This window comes from Notechis scutatus, chromosome 13 (genome assembly GCF_049901735.1).
Source record: "Notechis scutatus isolate UNSWTSFEM ecotype Mainland chromosome 13, rNotScu1.2, whole genome shotgun sequence".
Lineage (NCBI taxonomy): Eukaryota > Metazoa > Chordata > Lepidosauria > Squamata > Elapidae > Notechis > Notechis scutatus.
Window position 1 is genome coordinate 7,032,679 of NC_142021.1, and position 21,251 is coordinate 7,053,929.

General features: G+C 45.8%; 1 protein-coding gene across 1 annotated transcript; it reads left to right on the top strand.

Annotated features, from left to right (window-relative positions):
* The first annotated feature begins 962 nt into the window (after positions 1-962).
* YPEL1 (yippee like 1) lies at positions 963-21,102 on the top strand. The gene is made up of 5 exons (XM_026686385.2): positions 963-1,206; positions 9,382-9,662; positions 14,491-14,534; positions 15,209-15,317; positions 16,353-21,102. The coding sequence occupies exons 2-5, from the start codon at positions 9,546-9,548 to the stop codon at positions 16,440-16,442; spliced, it is 360 nt and encodes a 119-aa protein (XP_026542170.1). The 5' UTR covers positions 963-1,206; positions 9,382-9,545; the 3' UTR covers positions 16,443-21,102.
* The last annotated feature ends 149 nt before the right edge of the window (positions 21,103-21,251 follow it).

Sequence of the window (21,251 nt, forward strand, 5' to 3'; positions counted from 1 at the left end):
GCCCTTGAAACAAGTTTAATCCATGTGGCAAAGGAAAACATATATTTTGCTGGAGCTGCCACAAGGTGTCAGTAACGTTTTAAGAGATTCCCGTGTCTCTTCTCTCCTGATCTCTCTGGGCCTGTCTCTAGGTCACAAGAGCCGAGCCAAGCTAGCTAGGAATCCTTGGGAGTCTCCATTCTTGGGGTGGGGTGTCTAGAAACTTAATAGACACCCCCCCCCCCAATGATCCTCCTGGGTAACCAAGCCTCTGGCATCCTGGCCGGACTACAGCTCCCATCGGCCTCCCCCAGCCAGAGAGGCCGCAGACAGAACATCTCTTTCGATTCGCTTTACGGCGGATTCATTGGGGGCTGCTTTGCTGGTGATCTCGCGACGGGATCCCCAGAGATCACGATGTAAAAGCATCGTGTGTGCAATCAACCATCGGACAGAAAAGCCAGCGGCCTCCCATCCCCCTGTGCGTGCAAGTGGAGGACGACAACAACAACACCCATCCTCCCCAGCCAGCCTTCTCCCATCAAGGAGCTCAAGTTGCAAGGCGAGCGAAGTGGGCTGGCAGAAAAGGAGGGGCTGCTTTGAATGCTTCCCTGCATCCAGGGTGGAAATGATGAAGATGATGATAAGGATGATAAGGATAGACGATGACATTGATAATTGATAATAAAAATAGATTAATAAAATAGCAACAGTAGCAACAATAATATAATGCAATTAATATAACAATAACAACACAAGAAAACAGCAACAACAGTAATAAATTCATAAATATGCCCCCCCCCCACCCGGCCCCCAGCTCAGCAGAGGCGACTCCGTGCGGGCTCTAAGACCCAGCGGAGCCGGCCTCTGCGCCGCGATTGGCCGTCGCTCGCGGCAACGGCGGACGACGGCGCGCGCCTCTCGCTCGGCTTAACGGCCACCAGGCTGCTGCGGCGCATGCGCTGGGCCGCGAGCCCTCCCAGGGGGCGGGGCCGAGGAAGCCCCAAGCAAAACAAAGCCCGAGGCCAGCCGGGCGGTCGCGGCGGCGGCGGCAGCGGCGGCGGGATGAGTCGCCGGCTGCCCGGGCTGAGGAGGAAGCGCGCAGCGGCGGCGGTCGTCGGCGACCTGAGAGGCGCACGGCGCTCTCTATGCCCCCCTCCCCGCCGCGCCCCCACCCAGCTTCGCCCGCCGGCCGTTGGGGGCGTGAGGGAAGCCCCGCCCCCGCAGGTACGGCTCCCCCCGGCCCAGGTGGGTAAGTGGGTGGACGGGCCCATCATCCCCTGCCGGGGAGGGGAGAAGGGAGAGTGCGGGACGTGCTGGGGCTGGACTACAGAGCCCATCCTCCTTGGGAGGGGAGGGGGGGCTTGCTTCCCCTGCCCCCTTGTGCGGCGTGCCTAGTTGGGTAGGACTACACATCCCATCCTTCTTACCTCGGGTGGGTCCCTGCTAAGAGGCCCATGATCCCCAGCCTGCTTCTCTGGGGATAGGAGAGCTAGGAGGGATGGGGAAGATGGGACTTAGGCTCCTGGTTCTGGGTGGAATGGACTACACATCCCATTCTTCTCTTAACTCTTGGCTGGGTCCCCACTAAGAGGCCCATGATCCACCGCAGACTGCCTCCTTGAAGATTGCAGAGCCAGGAAGAATGAGGAAGATGGGACTCTTGTTTCCTTGCCCTTGTTGGTTCTTTGATGGGTTGGACTAAAGATCCCATCTTGCCCAGCGCAGGATTGTGGAGGTTGGGGTTCCATTCCCCTGCCACTGAAAGTTCTATGGTCTGGACTACAAATCCCATCCTCTGGCCTCTTTGCCTGCTCCCCGACAAAACCCATTCTCCCCAGCAGGTGCCTCCCTAAGGATTGGGGGACCTGGTGCTGGGAAGGCTGGGGAGGATGGGGCTGGGGATTTCAAATGGCTTGGACTACAAATCCCATTCTCTCTTTCTTGGCCTGTCTTAGCAAGTCTCATTCCATTTGCTGGAGATTGGGGAACCAACTCCTGTGATGGCTGGGTAGGCCATTTCCCCCATTTTGTGTGCTCTAGGTGGACTACAAATCCCATTCTCTCACATCTTCAGGGCTGTTACCCACCCAACAAAGACCCCACCAATGCATCACTGAGGAAACCAAATGCAACGATAGATGAGATTGGACTACAACTCCCATCTCCTTCCAGTCAGCTGCTGGCGGACTGGCATCCCGGTGCCACCTGGAAGGCCCCAGGATGAGGAAGGGTCACCCTGGAATCCTCCCCTGCCTTCATCCAGACCCACCAACCCATTTAGAACTGCGTTCAAGTGGGCCGCGCTATAAATCCCATCGCACCCAGTGGGTTATATTCTGGCTGGGTGCGATGGGATTTATAGTGCAAGCCCACCTGAACGCAGAATGGCCTTTCCATTACTGCCCTCTCCATTAGAGAATCTCTGGCACCTTCCGGGCATTGATTCTACTTTAAATGTGCACCACAAAAATATCGGTGCCCAAACGGCCTGTGAAGACGTTAATGGCCCTCTTGCTTGTGCGTGTGTGCTTGAAACGTGCTCCCCCTTGCACACGTAGAGACTTCCACCTCCCAAAGGAGACATAAATCTAGAAAGACAAGGCAGGGGTTCTAAAATGCCCCGGGTTATAAATACAGCCCTGTATTGTGCTGTATTATAAATGCACTGTATTATAAATATAAAATCTTATTTCACACACACACACACGCACAAAAAGCTTCATCAGCCTATCTTTTTCGGACAGCCATCCTTGCCGACAATCAATGATTTCATAATGCTTTAAAAAAAAAAAATATTGACACCCCTCCTTCCTTTGGAGGCTCAGGTGGCTCCAAGCAATCCCACACCGGTCTCTGATGATGCAATTCACAATCCGAGTCTCGCTTTGTGGAGGAGGAAGGAAGAACCGGCGGTCTTAAGAATGAAACCCTCCAAATTTCACGAAAGGCTTGTGAAATTCCTTGGGTGACTTCAGAGCCGGCCCCATCTCGCCTTCTAAGGCTGCGGAGAGGAAATTGCAGGGCAGTTGGGGGAACTGTGATACTGGAGGCTTAAGAAAGGCTGGTAGCAACACAACACGCGATGCGATATACAATAACAAATGAAACAGCTGGAAAGGGCCTCTTAGGAGTGTGGTTCCTGCTGCGGAAGGCAAAACCTGATCTCTCCTTTCTGGAAACGGGTGCAGACCAGGGAAAGCACCCCATGTGTGAAAGGAAAGGTGGTTGGTTAAATGGAAAGGAGGCCAGGGACTTTGATTTACACGCCTGGTTTGAGTTGGGATGGACAGGAATTGAGGATGGGGCTTATCCTGAAGCCAGGACGTGGTTGTGCCGGGCATTCTGGTTTGCAAGGCCTGCTTGATTCACCTCTAAATGGGAGTTTCATTGGTGAGGATCCTTTTTCTGTTTTTTTTTTTGTGGGGAGACACACTGTTCCCTTAATCTTAATGGGTTTATTGGGAAGAAAAATATTCCAATCAATGGAGTTGCAGTTTTTGTTTTTAAACCCAGTCCTTGTTCTGAAAGCAAGCGGAGTTGCACATTTTTAAACTCAGTCCTGGGGATTTTAGGATGCAGATGAGAGCTAGTCCCAATCCGGTCTCCTTTCCAGTTTCTCAGATGAGGCTCTGAACTCTTGTACCCCTGCAGAAAAAGGGGAGGGGGGCTTAAACACCCCCTCCCCCAGCTGCTTTCCAGGGAGATACAGGTGTGGGAGGGTTGAGCGGGTGGCCTGGAGCAGTAGAGCCATCCCTTTTTGTCTGCTCCTGTCTCTGCCCCGTTGTCTTTGTGAGTTTGCAGTTGGGGGCAGTCTGAGTGATAATGTTGGTCTACTACTCGGATCTGTGCATGTTCCTATGACGATCACGGTAAGGCACGGACAGACGGATGGGGAGGGGGCTCTTTCTACGTGCCGGCCCTTGTCCACTTGCTAATCGGGTCGGAGGCTTCTAGACGGCGGCTGTGCCCCCCAGTCAAAGCGAGGAAGCCCCAGAGGTAAGGGGGGGGCAGGAACTGTCACTCGGGGGCAGCCGAGAGAGCTCTCGGTCTGCGTTTTGCGTCTGTTGCTGGGCTTTTCGACTCCTTGCCACTTTGCATGGTTTTAATTTGAGGGTCGGGTTTGTTTTTGGACGGCTTTCAAGCTTTTGGCAACGGAAGCCCCCTTTGTTTTGCTTTGTTTTTCCTCCATGCAGTTGTGCACGCCGGCTGGGATATGAACAGAGGGGACACGCTTTACATAATGTGGTTGCAAAAGCAGCCTCTTCACTCCCCCCCCAACCCATTCCCCTTCCCCCCAGCTCTGCTTCTTCACTTTATATCAGAAAAAACACGAAGCCCCTTCCAAGCTGTGCCAAGCAGCTTCCTGCCAGTGAGATCAGCCCTGTGGTAGCTGTTTGTCAACACTGTAGAAAGAACAGCATCTTGGTTGCTTGTGCTGTTGTTATTACCATCATCGTTATTTTATTTTTATTTTTTTTCCACTTGGATCCAGCAGGTGCTGGCTGGCTACAGGAAGGTCTGAACACTGTCTGGGACTCAGTTGCCGCACGTTCGCCTCCCTCCCCAGGTGCTGTGTTGTCTAAACCAGGCTGGAGGTGTCTTGTCTATTTTTAGCAAGCTGCCTCTTGCTAAAACGGGGCGGCAGCTACGAAAAAGAAGCCAAACTCTCCTGCAGGCTCCCAGTTTCCTGCTGCCCACCAAGATCAGGAAGGAGGAGATGCTTGGGTTAAAATAATCAAAGGGGGCAAGCTGACTTTTGGCTTGGAGTCCCCGGCGATGCGGGATAGCTTTGGAAACTCCTGACGTTCCAGGATCTTGGCTCTGTTTGGGTCGCAGCCCGGGTGAGATCCATTGTTCAGTTCTTCTCTTGAGGCAGGGGGATGTGTTTGCACGGGGAAATGCTTGGGCTTGTTTTGAACGAAGTGCCCTGTAATTGCCTTGACAGGCTCTGAAACAAGCGTGGATATGTGCAATGTGTACCCTGAATGCTAGTTGGTTCCATTTGGAGCCTTGGAGGCCACTTCGTCATGACGAATAAAAGAAGGAAATGACTTGGCTTCCAATGAACGATCCTTTCTACGTCTGATTTTAATAACTCGGAGCGCCTTTTAACAAAGATGAAATATTAAGTTCCCGCTGATTAATCCCCAACATACAAGGGATCACCGACCCGATTGTAATAGCTCTTATTTTCACCTGGAGCGGCCGCGGTAGCTTGCCAGTTGCGCTTAGCATATTTTATCAATGAAAGAAAGAAAAGGGGCTTTAATACTAAACGGTTGTGAAATGCATATTGATGACGGAGTGGTACGTGTGCAGTAAGGGCAATTCGAGTGGCCTGTTGCTTGCAGGACTGTCCAATCCTCGGCTGGGGTAGGGTGGCTGGATTTATTTTGGCAATCTGGCTTTTGTGGCAGGTAACATGCTTAAATATTTGTTTATACATCCGGGTGCAGAGGCAAGACAGCCCTCTGTGTTGTAAGATTGGCTGCTGCTTGGCTACCAAGAGTTCTTGTTTTCTTTAAATGATGTCATGCCAGCTGGCAGAATTGCACATGGGGCCTGAATGGCAGAGTTCTTTGGGACGCCTGATGTAAATTCAATCAGTGCCACCTCCCAAGTATTTTTTTTTTAAATAGCTTTTGATCTCTGAACTGATTCTAGTGACTTGGGTTGGCTTAAAATAGGTTTTCTAGAAAGTCAAGCCAGTCACTTGAATTTTCTCTTGCTTTCGAAGCAGTGCTAACTGGCGATGGCTTTCTTTTCTTTTTTCTTTTGCAAATGTTTAGGTCGTGTTCCTTGCTTTGTTGTCACACTTGTGCTTTGTTGGATGGCTCTTTTGTTCAAGAAAATTTGCATTGGTCAGGCAGTTAGAAGCAACCTGCCATTGATATGAGTATGCCTGGCTTACGTGGTTTTACTGGAGCTGAATTCATTGGGTTTGGTCTTGTAGCTGAACTAAACAAATTGTGAAATTGTGGTATGGAAAACTTAGGAATTGCAGGTACATGCAAACGCCTTCCTGCTTTGCAAACCTTCCCAGGGCCCCATATCTTAAAAGAATGTTCTTAGTTGACCAACACCCAGCCTTGCTGTATGCCATAATCCAGTCCTGAAACACAATTGCATGATGCTTTCTTTTTCTATATATCTCCAGTTAATTCTTATGTTTACATTTAATAAGACTTGATTCATCCCAGTAGGATTTCTGAGCACCGAGTCCTTGCTGTTCTGTGAACATGGTTGCTTTCTTGCTGACGTTTCATGACCCAACTGGGTAACATCATCGGTGCTAGCAGAAGAAACCAGCCAAGCTCAGAGAGCAGCAAGGACCCCACAGTTCAAACCTGAGGTGCAAATATTCTCTCCTGTATTTCTGGACGTTGCAGAATCAAGCTGTCCCCTCCAGCTTTTGAGTCCGTCCTAAATGATGGCCTCTTTTTGCTTTACAGCACGGAGTTGTTCACCACCCTTCAGTTCTGCCACTAAGACACAGCGGGACTTGTCAATGAACGCACCGCACCACAACTTCAAAGCTCACCTGAGTCACAACTCTTCCTTGTGGCACTTCCTCCCTGGTCTTGGCCTAGAGACCCCTCCAATCTTCCCATTATTACACATTTTCTGGCCATCCGAGTCAATTTGGGGCAGGTATCTCATTTTGCGCGAAAGCAGGGAAGGATCCAAGAAAGCCTGCATACCTTTGGACTTGGCCTTCTTCTGAAGCGAGATAACGCAGATGGGCTTTTAATCTCTTGTCACTCCATCACTGCTCCTGTGCTGCCATTTTCCTGCTGGCTTAATCCTTTATTTTTTGTGTGTGGCAGATGGGTTTCTCAGATACGTTTCCAGAATGGATGGAGAAGTGGCAGGGATCTTGATAACTCTTTCTCTGGGAGGCCTCCTGGTAATTGTGCCGGAGAGCTGGAGAATAGACAAGCCCATCACCATTTCTCAAGGCCTCCTCTTCCCTCCCACCACCCTGGCTGAATGCACCATAACAAAACGTCAGCTGTCTTTTTTTTTTTTCCTCCTCCCAGTCACGTCACTGGTAGTGTCAAATCTCAGAATTTACGTCTTATTTATACTAGAAATTCAAGGCGAAGAAGAATCGTATAAAGGGAGGTTGCTCACAAAGGTCAGCACTTGGATAAACTTTGTGATGTCAAAAGACACCTTCTCTTTCAACAGAGCTGAGCCCAAATCACATATGATAGCAGGAAATATTGGTAGCTCATGGCTGAACTGTGGGGTCCTTGGTGCTCTTTGGGCTTGGTTGTTTTCCTGTAGATGTTTCATGACCCAGCTAAGTCACGTCATCAGTGCTGGAAGGGAGTGGGGTTTGAGGAGGTGGAGGAGGACTGTGGGGTCTTTGATGCTCTCTAAAACTTGGTTGTTTTCTTGCAGACGTTTCATGACCCAACTAAGTAAGATCATCAGTGCCTAGTGGGGGGGGGGGGGAGGAAGAGGAGGACAACGACTGGGGACATTGGTGCTTTTTTGAGCTTGGTTGTTTTCTTGCAGAAAGAGCACTTAATATTTTCCAAATCACCTATTTTCCAAAGCACCAGAAGGCAGGACAAGAAACAGTGGATAGAAACCAATCAAGGAGTGAAGCAACCTAGAACTAAGGAGGAATTTCCTAACAGTGAAAGTAATTAATCAGTGAAACGCCTCCAGAAGTTGTGGCTGCTCCAACACTGGAAGTCTTTAAGAAAGGGATTGGATGGCCACTTGTCTGACATAGTACAAGACCTTCTGCTTGAGTGGAGGGTTGGGCTAGAAGACCTCTAAGGTCTCTTCCAACTCTGCTCTGCTGTTACATTACTTCATTTGGTAATGAAATATGTGCAAACAAACAAACAAACAAACCCCAAGCTCAGAGAGCACCAAGGGACCTCACAGAAGAGGTAATCCTCAATTCCCAACCACAACTGGGGGGCAGAACTCCTGTCGCTAAACAATGCAGTCATGAAGCGGCTCACCCCTGATTTCACCTCTTAGTCATTAAGCGAATCTAACATCCCCCGTGAATTTTGCTTGACGAAAGCCATGAAGGTGGCAGATGGCGATCATGTGACCCCAGGATGTTTGCAACCCTTGTAAATCCATGCTGGTTGCCCAGCGCCCGAATTCTGATCATGTGACTGCAGGGACGCCGCAACCGTTTTAAGGGTGAGAAGTGTCGGTAAGTCGCTTTTTGCATCACTTTGAATGGCCATTAGAAAAATGACCATTCAAAGTGGTGAGGAACCATGACCATCCCCCAAAAATGGCCATACGCTGTGAACCACCTGCTGGTGTCCTTCTACCGCTGCACCAGAGAGAGTATCTTAACTTACTGCACCTGTGTCTGGTTTGCCAATTGCACCGTGGCAGATAGGAAAGCTCTCCAGAGGGTGAATGTCATTGCCCAGGGGATCACTGGTTGTCCTCTCCCCTCTTTGGAAGAGCTTTATAGCTCCCGCTGCCTTAAGAAAGTTCAAAACATCCTCAAAGATCCATCTCATCCTGGGAATCCTTTTTATTTGAACTATTACCATCTGGCAGACGGTACAGAATAATAAAAACAAGGACAAATAGGCTGAAAAACAGCTTCTATCCCAGGGCAATAATTCTATTGAATTCTGCTGTATAGTGCAATATTAATATAACGTCAGGGCTTTTCAATTCAATGTATAGAATGTGAAGGATGTGTGTTTGTGTTTATTTTCATAGTCATAATGTACACGGAAGATGGTGTTTGATTTCGTTGTACGAGGTGCAATGACAATAAACTAAACTAAACCTGCAAAATGGTATCATGGGCTCCATCCTTCCATTTCTAACAGGTGCTCCTCCCCTTGGCCTCCTCTGTCAAAGACCATGTCAGTCAAAAAGAAAGAAAAAAACCGTGCTACTTCACTGGGAAAAAAGTACGTTTTGCAAGCGAGCCGGAGAGTTTCATGATTATTCCGCTTGGCTATTGCAACATATGGGCAAGCCCAGGGATGTCGAACTTTTAAAGACCTGTGGGCATCAACTCCCAGAAACTCTCCAGGGCTGGGTGGGGGATTCTGGGAGTTGAAGTCCACAGGTCTTAAAGATGCCAAGGTTGGACATCCTCAGGCCCAGGCATAAGGGAGCGTTGAATAGCGTTCTACTCAGCTCATTCATGGCCCTCGCCTCCAGTTTCATGTTTTGTGCGTGTTTGCATCCTGCCTTCTACTGCACTGGGTTCCTGATGGCCTGAAGGAAGGTGTGTAGAGATCTGTTTAGATCCTTTTTGGGGTAGGATCTAGTGACTGCATGAAATACACAGCCGAGACCCTTTCCTTTATTAAGCAAGGCGTGGTGGCTAGGCACGCGACAGGATGGTGGAGGACTGACTGCCTGACACCCGTTTTCCTTCCCTTGCAGGATTTTAACAGTTTCTCCAGTAGCGTCTGTGTGGAAAGGGCCACACAACCTCCACAACAACGACGGCTTTTGCCTGCATTTTCCAGTGTTTCTTTTGTCAACAAGTTCAGCAAAATTGTTTCCCAAGTGCCAGCCCTGATCAGACTGAGGAGCCAGCGACAGAAATGGTCAAAATGACAAAATCCAAAACGTTCCAGGCGTACCTGCCAAATTGTCACCGAACCTACAGTTGTATCCACTGCAGAGCCCACCTGGCCAATCACGACGAGCTCATTTCCAAGGCAAGTGGCTAGACCTCATGCATATTTCGTATGTGATGCCCTTACTGTTTGAAGGCCCTTAAGCCAGAACAGGAAGTTAGGACCAGCGCTTACATTTTGGAATCCTCTGCTGAGAATTCGGTGAATTTAAAATGCATAACGCGAATAGGTACGGAGTGGTGTTTTTCAAACTTGGCAACTTTTAAGATGTGTGGACTTTAATTCCCAGAATTCCTCAGCCGGCATTCTGGGAGTTGGAGTCCACACACCTTAAAGCTGGGGAATTCTGGAAGATGGAGTCCGCTTCTCTTAAAACATGCTGGATAGGGAATTCTGGGAGTTGGAAATCTAGCCCTCTTAAAGCTGGTTGGCTGGGGAATTCTGGGATCTGAAGTCCATCCCAGAGCATGCTGGGTAGGGAATTCTGGGGTCTGAAGTCCATACATCATAAAGTTTCCAACTTTGAGAAACACAAGTAGAATCAGCCGTGTGTGTGTGTGTGTGTGTGTGTGTGTGTGTTTTGTATCCGCTTCATCCAAGAAGATTATGCATTAAACAACAGAGTGTTTAAAGGTGGATGGTTTAGTTTGTTTTTTTCCATGCTTAGTTAGAAATGTAATCCCTCATATAAAACGTAGCCAAGGAGTAATCTGTATGTATTCTACTACTAGGACATTCCCCCCCCCCCAAAATAAAAAACGTCTATGGAGACACCCAATCATCCAGGTCATAGTTGTCCCAAAGATGCTTTTTCAAGAGGCAGTTGGACTTTGTTTTGTGTTTTACCCTGAGTTGTTTAGTGAAAGCATATCAGAAGCCACAAACTCTGCTTCCAAATGACGCTTTTTTTTAAAAAAAAATCCTCATTCTTTTTCCCCTAATCCATACTTGAAAAGACTGAAAACTGAAACCCCTGGAGAACTCTATATTGTGAACAGATTCTTAGCAGCCCGTCTCCAAAATTCTGTATAATCCTTTGGCTGCTTGAGCTTATTTTCACCCCCCCAAGTGTATTTCTTTCTCCTTGGTGTATCTGGAACCTCCTCCTGCTGCATGTATTAGAGAGAGATGTTGGACCGTAAGACGAGAAGTCACCTTGTAAGGCCCAGATTTCCCTTCTTAGCATTGACATAGCTACCTCTCAGGATTCCAGCAATCACCCTCATTAAATCATGATTCTCGAGTCAAACTTCAAAAAACTTCAAAGGATTTATCAGAGGCGACATACTGGCACTGCCCTGTATGAAGCCAACTCTGACATACGTCATTTACCGTCACCTGTTTCCCCCTCACCCCCCTGGGTGGGTATCATAAATCAGATTCTCCAATTAAGCCTGTTCACAGGCTGGGCGTCTTCATTCACCTTCTCCAATTAAATATATTTGCAGGCAAAAGCTCTGGTAGTTTAGTTACAATCTTTTAAAGACAAGAGTTGGAATATTCTTTCGTTTTCAAACTGCTCTTCCAGATTTCCTTCCTTCCCCCCCTCCTTTTTTTTATGGCAACTGCTAAAACAGGCATAGAAATGTTTTATGAGTTGACACTACCGTTGATGTCCATGTAGGAACTAAGGAATTCATTCCGTGCAAGTAGTCCTTGACTTACAACCATTCGAAGTTGCGAGTTTGAAAAAAGTGACTTACGACTGTTTGTCACACTTCTATGATCATCTGACCAAAATTCAGACGCTTGGCAATTGGCATGTACTTACGACGGTTGCAGTGTCCCTGAGGTCACGTGATCCCCTTTTGCGACCTTCGGACAAGCAAAAGTCAACAGGTCAACTTAACAACCATGTGACTTAAGTTAACAATAGCAGAGATTCACTCCACAACCATGGCTAGAAAGGCTGTAAAAATGGGGGCAAAACTCAATTAAAAAAATGTTTCCCGCCGCCACAGAAATTTTGGTGGTAAGTGGAGAACCTGCATTTTTGGGGGATGGTTCATACTATGACTGTAAAGCTCGTCATACCAAATTGACAATCACATCTGCTTGGTTTCCCACTGCTTGTTTTTTATTATTATTATTATTCGTTTCCATGCAAAAAAAAATAAAAACTGTGACAAAAGCAGAGCCCAGCATTTTAAACAAAGTGGTTGTTACAACTGCCCTCAAAGATTGTGTCTCCTGGGCGTTGAAACAGTTGTCAGAGTATAGAAAATGTTTCCGCTTTAAAGAGTTTACCAAACCTCTAGAATGTTTTCCATCTTGTGGTTTGTTTAGCATCTACATTGGGGTCCCCAAACTTGGCCACTTTTAAGACTTGTGGACTTCAACTCCCAGAATTCCCCAGCCAGCCATGCCTGCTTTTTTCTCTCTCTCTTAATCTCCTAAAGGGGAGAGAGATTGCAGAGGAAGGGATTACAAGAGAGTAAGTGATGCTGGCTGGAGAATTCTGGGAGTTGGAAGTCCACAAGTCTTAAACGTGGCCAAGTTTGGAGGACCCCTGATCTACACTGTTGGAATACTTGCACGTTCTACTTGTATCCTAGCTGATCTGGTGTACATTTCAGGTAGTCGACTGACAACCTCAATGGGGCCCCAGATTTCTGTGGCTAAGAGAGACACGTCATCTGTTGAGTGAGGTTCACCCCATTTTACGATCTTCCTTGCCCCCGTTGTTAAGTGAGTCCCTGCAGCTGCAGCACGGTTGGTTAAGTGGCTTTCCCCCCTTGACTTCACTTGTCAGGTCGCAAAAGGGGATCACTTGTCCCCGGGGGACACCGCAACCGTCGTAAATATGAGTCGGTTGCACAAGCCGGCTGAATTGTGAAGGTTGATCACGTGACCGTGGTGATGCTGCAAAGGTGGTAACTGGAGAGAAATGGGCGCATGGCAAGAAAGATGGTAAAACGGCAAAATTTACTTAACAAACTGCCTCGCTTAGCAGCAGAAATTTGAGGGCCATTTTGTGAGCCTAAAAATAAGGTGATTTTTGTGGCCATAAGTTGAAGTTTCTATATTTTTTTTCTTTTAGCGCCGTTAAAAACTCTTTACTCCTTTGAGTTTCTGACTGGAAAAAAAGACCTTGGTCACAACTGCTACATGAACTGGTGCTATTTTTTTTAAAAAAATGAAACTTTTCTCATGACAATGCATAGAATATTAGTATATCTAAAGAAGAAAAATCATGAAATGCTCTGAAAAGCAAATTTTACAACTTAGCACCTGAAACTTCTAGACCGCATGTCCCAAAGGTGCTTTATTTTCTTCAAGAGGCAACTGGGCTTCCTTGTTTTTTCTTTTGAAGACGTTTCGCTTCTCATCCAAGGAGCTTCTTCAGTTCTGACTGGATGGCGGGGAAGGGAAGGATTTATATTCCTTGCAGACAGCTGGTCATTTGCATCCTTTTAGAGGGTCGTTGAGGCCACTTGGAGGTTTATCTGTGTCCTCGGAGTCACCTGAGTGGTGCTCCTGGTTCCTGTAGTCTGCAATTTTTCCCTGGAAATCATTCCAGCTCTCACGCCATTCCAAGGGTGTTCATCCCAAATTATATAGCTTCTCTACAGACTTCTAGACATCATATACCATTTCTGAAAAAAATATCCCTAGTTGCACGCTTCATCTTTGTCTCACTAGTCCGATTCATCTTCCTCGTACACCACATAATAACATAAGTACATACTGCTTGACATAAACCTAATCTTGCTTCTGGCTAAAATCCCATTTATTTTATCCGGTGTATGTCAACTCTAAGACAACTAGCAACGTTCTGGACATTTTAAAACTGCTTCTAAGCTATACATAATGTATTATCTGCTTTCAAGAGACTTCCTGATAGTATGAGAATAAAATCTAAATAAACTCTGCTGCTCTGTGCATGAGTGTGTTTGTGTACACACACACACACACACTCACCCACACACCCACCCACACACCCTGAGGTCTGTTTTCCCTTTAGCCTATTAGTCATCACAGCAAAGAGCTCAAAATGCTTCCAAGTTCAGGTATTCCTTGACTTATGACCACAATTGAGCCCAAAATATATATTGCCAAACGAGACATTTGTTAAGTGGGTTTTGTCCACTTTCTTGTTAAGGGAATTGCTGCTGCTGCTGAGTTAGTGACATGGTTATTAAGTGAACCTGGCTTCCCTCTTTTTGCTTGTTGCAAAAGGAGAAGCCCCAGGATACTGCGACCGTCGTAAGTGTGAACCAATTGCCAAGCATCCAAATTTTGATCGTAGGGAGGCCGCAACAATTGTTCAGTGTGAAAAATGGTCCTGAAGTCACTTTTTTTTTCAGTGCCCTTGTAACTTTGAACGGTCACTAAATGAAACCGTTGGAAGTCGAGGACTACCTGAAATACATTTTCAAAGACTCTAGAAATGTGCCTTGATAAGAACGTCTAGTAGATGAAAGCCTTATCATCGGTTTCTAGACTGTAATACAATTGATAACTGGCGCAGGAATTGGATCCTCTGCCACTCATTTCCCAAGTAGCTGAGCCTCAAGGAAGGAATCTGAAACCTTTGCGTGAAAAATATCAGGAATCCACCTGCATCTTTTAGTCACTTTGTGTTTATGAAGGGGATACAGTAACAAATACAGGAAAGTTGGTTCCCCTTCTCTTCCGCGTTTATTTTAAAATTGCACCTCTATTTTATTCTTTCTATGTACCCCGAAGATCTGTAACATTTCTGCCCCTGAACTTGTGCCACGAGCCGTAGTGTCGGTGTCTGTTAGATGATGCAGCCTAACTCTCGGTTACTCTTGGGTTCTAGGTGATGCCCCTTTCAAAGTTACCACTGAAGCAGGGAGGGAATATTGTGACATGATCTTACAGCAGGATTTTTTGGTTTTTTTGTTTTAAAGTAAGATTAATTTCCCTTCTCTCTTTCTTGCAGTCTTTTCAGGGGAGCCAGGGACGAGCCTACCTCTTTAATTCTGTGTAAGTCCTTTCTGCTTTTGAGAATGGCACTGAGAAATGTTTTTGGTATTGCTGGCTTGGTTGCGGGGTGGGTTGAGTTAGAGAGAGGGAGAGAGAGAGAGAAAGAAAGGAAAGAAAGAAAAGGGAGGGAGGGAAGGAGAAAGAGAAAGAAACAAAGGAAAAGAGAAAGAGAAAAAGAGAGGAAAGGAAAAAGAGGGAAGAAGAAAGAATGAGAAAAAGGAAGAAAGAAATGAAGGAAGGGAAGGAAGAGAGGAGAGAGGGAGGAAGAAAAAGAAAGCAAAGGAAGAAAAAGAAGAAATGCAAAAGAAAATGAAAGGAAGGTTGAATTACAACTTCCAGTCAGCAACATCACACTGTTAGGATAATCCTAAGGAATGACAGAGAAGATGGATATTCTTGCCCAGGTCCCTTGGAGTGACGCAAGAGTCACATTTAAGCTCTTTTTTTTACTTATTTCATGCCAAGAAGCAATTTCAATTTAATTTTCAATCAGAATAGAGCTGGAAGGGACCTTGGAGGTCTTCTAGTCTAACCCCCTGCTCAAGTAGGAGACCCTATACCAAGGGTCTTCAAACTTGGCAAACTTGGCCATCGGTGTTATTTTTCTACTTCTGCGTGGACGGGCATCATACGATCGATGAAACCACCTCCGTTTCTCCCGTCGTCTCTTGCAGGGTGAACGTGGGCTGTGGACCTGCGGAAGAGCGAGTTCTTCTGACGGGCTTGCACGCTGTAGCAGATATTTATTGTGAAAACTGCAAAACCACCCTCGGATGGAAATACGTAAGCCTTTGCGCTGGGCGTGGCCTCAGTTATCTTGGTTGATGTTGGCTTGAGGCGAAAGAGGGAGCCCACGATCCCTGCTAGTCCTTTTTAAGTTTTGGGTCAGTTGGTTGAGCTGGCAGTTGGAGAAGGACTGAAGCAGGCAGTCCACACTTCAGTACCAGTTGCACTAGATAGTTTCCGTTTTCAATCAGAAGAGAGCCAGAAGGGACCTTGGAGGTCTTCTAGTCCAACCCCCTGCTCAAGTAGGAGACCCTATACCAAGGGTCTTCCAATTTGGCAAGTTGAAGACTTGTGGACTTCAACTCCCAGAATCCCTGAGCTAACATGACTGGAGGAGGAATTCTGGGAGTTGGAAGTCCACAAGTCTTAAAGCTGTCAAGTTTGAAGAGCCCTACCCTATACAATTTCAGACAATTGGCGCACCCACAACTTCTGGTGGCCAGCTGTTCCACTGGTTAATTGTCCTCACTGTTAGGAAGTTTCTCCTTAATTCCTGGTTGCTTCTCTGCTTGATTAGTTCCCATCCATCGTTTCTCGTCCTGCCTTCTGGGGCTTTGGAAAATAAGTTGACTCCCTTCTCTTTGTGGCAGCCCCTCCAATGCTGGAATACGGCCTTTAGTCAAGTAGGTCAACTCCAGGTTTCGAAGGGCAGAGAGTACAGGTAGTCCTCCACTTACGACCCCAAAATTACTGTTGCTAAGCGAGACAGTTGCTCAGTGAATTTTGCCCCCTTTTACAACCTTCCCTGCCACGGTTGTTAAATTAGTAAAACAGTCGTTTAAGGGAATCTGGCTTCCCCGTTGACTTGGCTTGTCAGAAGGTTGCAAAATGGGCCCTTCCAACCGTCATAAAGGTGAGTCAGTTGTTGAGAATTACGAACGTCAATCATGCGGCCATCGGTGTGAAAAACGGTCCTAAGTCAGTGCCGTTGCACCTTCGGCCACTAAAGGAACCGTTGTGAAGTCGAGGACTAGCTGCAGGCGGATGAACCACCCTGCCCTGAGAGCTGAGCTGCACTTTCTTCCCTTACAGGAACACGCGTTTGAGAGCAGCCAGAAATACAAAGAAGGGAAATACATCATCGAACTCGCTCACATGATCAAGGACAACGGCTGGGAATGAACTTGCAATAGGACTCCTTGTCTTTGGACAACCCATCTAGGGAAACAGTTGGCTTATATTTTATATATATATATAAAACTAAGAAAAGACTTACTCCATGAGGGGGGGAAAAAAAGAAGAAAAAACAAAATGGTGGCTGGGCGGTTGAGAAAAATCTCACCCGCCCAGTGATGTGATGTTGTGGTCCTTCCCTTCTCTCCAGAACATCCCTTCCCTGGGGTTTTTGTGTGTGTGCGTGTGTGTGTGTGCGTTCTTCCCTCCCTCTTCCCCTCCTCTCTGTGCAAATCCCCTTTTTTTTTTAATCTGTGCAAACCCGTTATTTTTGGACGAACCTTTTTCTATGCGCTCCAGGAGGGGGAATTCCAGACCTCCGGGTCACCTGTGCTAAGGTAGCTCTCTCTCTCCTTTTGACCTGCGCCTTCGGTTGCTCCTTTTGTGCCGTGCGTGGTTTGATTGCCGATTGTCCGCTCCAGGGTTCGAAAGGCGGCCCTGTGTGGACGGTCCCGAGAATGTAGAGGATGGAGGACATCTTTTATTTTAGGCCCCTCCTCTAAATTAGCCATTTCTGTAGCCTCTTTGCAGTGAGAAGGATTGCAGTATTCTACTACTCATTTATTCTTTTGTTTTTTGTTTTTAAAGCATACCGCGGTCCGTTTTAGATATTATTTTGGCTAGGTTTTGCTGAGAGATTTGGTTAGCCGGTGTGACTGAATCTAGCCAGGATTTGCTTGTCTGGTTGTGTTTTGTTTTTGTTTTTTAAAAGAGAAACTGTCAGAAAAGAGATTGAGTAATAATTTACAAGGCTAGCTTCAAACTGTAGATCCAAATCAGATACATTAGGAAGAGAAGCTTAAAAGCTTTTTGCCCCTGTTAAAAAGGAAAAAAAAAAAAAAACGAAGAATGTACAGCAGGGTCTTTTAAGATCAAAGGGCTGGAAAAATACGCAGCTCTTATTTTTAATACGTCGGTTTCAAATGTTTTTGGTACTGTACCTTGGGAATGGGAAAAAAGGATTTCTTTTATGGCTGGTTCCATGTAGTTTTACCTAGTTTTAATGCACTGGATGCGAGGAGGGTAGTTTCACAATCATCCAAGTCCCTGGCTTTGGCAATACTGAAGCACACACCAAAAGTGTGCAGCTGTGTGCGAGTTGTGTTGCATGAGTGCGTACGAAAAAGCTGTCACCGATCCCTCTGGAGCAGGTGGTTAAAAAAAAAAAAGTTTCGCAAGCGAATAAAAAGTGACAACTTGGCGTTTTAAAAAAAAGGAACGAAAGAAAGAAAGCATGAAGGTAGTTTTTGTTTTTCTCAAAGGGGGTGTGAGTGTGCATGATTTGCTGGCTGAATCGTCCCTAAGCACAATTTTTTTATAATAAAACTGTTAATGTAAAAGAAACATCATCTGGGAATTTTTTTAAAAAACAAAACAACTCCACCCCACTCCATAGTCAGTGGGTCGGGTCAGAGAGGACCACTATATACGTGTGTAAAAGTGCGTAGCATTTCTCCATGGGAACTTTTTATGCATACCATTTCAAGAGATGTGAAAACTTGGGGGGAGGGGAGCTGTATTTTTTGGGAGGGGAGGGGGGTTGCAATTTTCTTTTTCCTTCCAAAATAATTCCAAGAGGGGGGGGGTGGGAAATGTATAGAACATTTTACCCGAATCATACCGAGCCACTGACAGCATGAGTAACAATAACTATAATAATAACAATATAGGAAGCTTTACAATGGGAACGCTAACGTACTTCTTACCTGTTGCATTGCAACTCCAGCTTTTTGTCTGTCCCTAATGGCTGCTAGTAAGCTCATCTAACTGACATTCAGATCTCGAATTGCACTTTAGCTTTATCCTTCCTTATAAAAATAGCAACCGTCTTCTCCTGAACGTCGAATGCTTTCCCTCCTGTACGCCAAACTCCCCTCCTTATTTCATTCCTCCGTAAATCCTTTTGGGTAGAAGAACGATTTTACACTGTGATGCAAAAAAAAAAAAGAAAAAAGGATATTGAATATATATCTTAAATCTATTTAAGCGCGTGTGTTATGTGTATATAGTTACCTTTCAGGCATTTGGATCCAAAGAGCTGTCCCCTCCCTGACAGCTAGTCTCAGATTTTGTATGACCTTTAATTCTGGTGCTTTATTTAGTGTGAATGACTTTTGAAACCCAGTGAATCTTCAGTCTGCAGCAGAACTGAGAACTCCTCTTGATTCACATCCAGAACAGCAGCAGTTTCAGCCCTCGGAGAGTTTTACTAGAAGACGAAGAGAGGCTGGCTTGTTAGGGATGCATGCTTGTTAGTTGTGTGCTTGTTAGGAGTTCCTTGAGGTGTGGAATAATTCAATTTAGGGCAACTGGATGGAGAGCCCTCAACGTAGTAGGAACCGTTACAGCATCCATAAACCCTCCTGCGAGTTTTCTGACTCGCAGCCTTTTAAGAACCGGTGGTTACTCAAACAAAATTAGCTTCTTGTACTCCTCTCTACAAATCCTTGAAAGGTCTGGTTCTGATGGATCTCCTCTGTTGCGTTATGGCAGCGATGGGAGAACTGGACCTACCACCCCTTCCCTGTGGGATCGGTGTCCGCCGCTGTCGACAAAAGTCCTGGATTTTTTAAGTGGCTAGGTTTTCAGCGCTGTTGGCCTACAGTGGTGGCCATCGCTTTTTCCCTTCTACCGTGAACGCTTGCTTTACTAGCGTGGTTGCTCTCGCCTTGACGCATTTCTCAAATCATCTGAAAAGATCACTTTGTGGGGATTTTGAGAAGATGGGAAGCTTGAAGGGAAAAAGAAAGGTGGAGGGGAAAATCTTACGAAAGAATGTATTTTAATCAGAGAACGCTTGGGCCGAACTACATGTTTACACACAAAGCTGAAAATTCACACGGCGTGGTAGAAATCCACTCGACGTGGATTTTACACTAAGTAGCTGTCTACCAAGGAGTAGCTTCTCGTAACGAAAACGGGGACACCATGCCTATTTGTGTGTAATATGTAGTCCGGTGGGCCTTTTGGGTCTATGCTGGTGGATGTTTTCCCAAGAATTTTTTTTTTGGTTTCACCCAGATGCCAAAAAGAAGGGAAAGTGGACGATCAAATTGCAGCTTAAAAATCAGATGCAATTTATTTATTTATTTATTTGGGGGGTGGGGGGGAAATAAGCATTTCAAGGTACCAAACAGAGCAATATTGCGAATTTTGAAACAAGGGACGTAAAAAGGCTGTAGGGAATTTTAAATCCAGAACAAAATTGCGTAGGTCTGAAGTAGCATTTCTGCTTTACGATTCCTGGGGAATTGGCGGTCTCTTTGACTTGGGCCTTCTAAGAACCCCTTCAAACTGCATCATTCAAACGGACAGATTTGGTGGATCCAGATACTGCTGGATGATTGGTTGAAGTCTAAAAAGATCAGTCTGGTTACTGAACTTTCCAGCGTTACATTGAAAATAAAAAAAAAGATACTTGAACATTACCAAGCATTTTCCCATTTAAACTGTGTTTATTTTTTATTTTGTTGGTAACGTATTCTATTTAAGAGTTTGTGTGTGCTTTGTGGGTAAGTTTTAATCTTCCCTTTCAACTTGAGCACTTTTGTTGCTTATTTTTATTACTGTTGATCTTAACATTTATTTTATATATATATATATACATACATATATATATATATACATATAAATATATATATATACTATATATTTTATACATTGTAACAGCGATTTTTGTGAACATCTACCTACCTACTAGAAGGGAGCTTTTTGTGAAGTGGGTGAACTGACTACAAGCTGGTTCTTGAGAAGATTGTTCATTGGCACTTAGAGGAACAGGCTGCCAACATTTACATTTGTGGTGTGTGTATGTGGGGTTTTTTGTTGTTGTCGTTGTTGTTCTTGGGAGTCCCTAGTCATGGCTCTTGTAAAACAGCCATCCAACCCAAACCTGATTCAGTGCCAGTTCAGAATCCCTAGATCTTACGATGCCTGGGAGAAAAATCATAATTTCTTGGTGGACATTTTCAGAAATTTTAGAACTGCTGGTTCAGCTATTCCTTCTAGGTGGGTATTGAAAACATCCCCTAAAGGCAGATTTTCTTTTCGGTGGCAGTTATGAGTGACTTTGAAACAACCACACAACTTTCCAGGTGATTTGTGGACAGCGTTCATTAGCTGTCCCACCAGAGTGGTGAGGCTGAGGATATCTGGCCTGCTTGTGATGCTTCATGAATCTGTTAGCTTGTGTCTGGATCTTTCCGAAGGACACCTCCAAATTCTACGGTCGCTTTTAGGGAACTGACGTGACAGAACCGCATGGCAAATATCGTGATTAAAATTCATTTGGATCTGGAGGAAAGTTACGCCTCCTAGTTGCCTCCGTGTTTTGCGAGGAAAAACCAGTAACCCGTATCGGCCATGAACAGTGTTGATCAGCGTGAAAACCAGTACAAGGTTTTTGGCCCTTAATCTGGAACGGGAGGTTTGTTTTTCGTTTCCCCGATAAGGCGAAATCTTCCCCGGACTTGGGAAAATAACTATAATGAGACTTTTAACTTGCCTTAGTAGGTTCAAAAAAAAAGGGGATTATTCAACTGAATGGTTCATTAAGCACCATAGTCATTCTCCTGAGTGTAAAACCAACCAGTTAGTGTGAGTTGTATTTTTTTTTTAAAAAAAAGGATTTCAGAAAAGCAAAAACACACATAGTGTCAAACACACATGCATTTGGTGGCAGTTGGTGTGTGCCTCATTGCTGGAACAATTTTGGGGGGGAAAATGCTTTATTTTTTTGCAGCTGACGTGGCTTCTTCC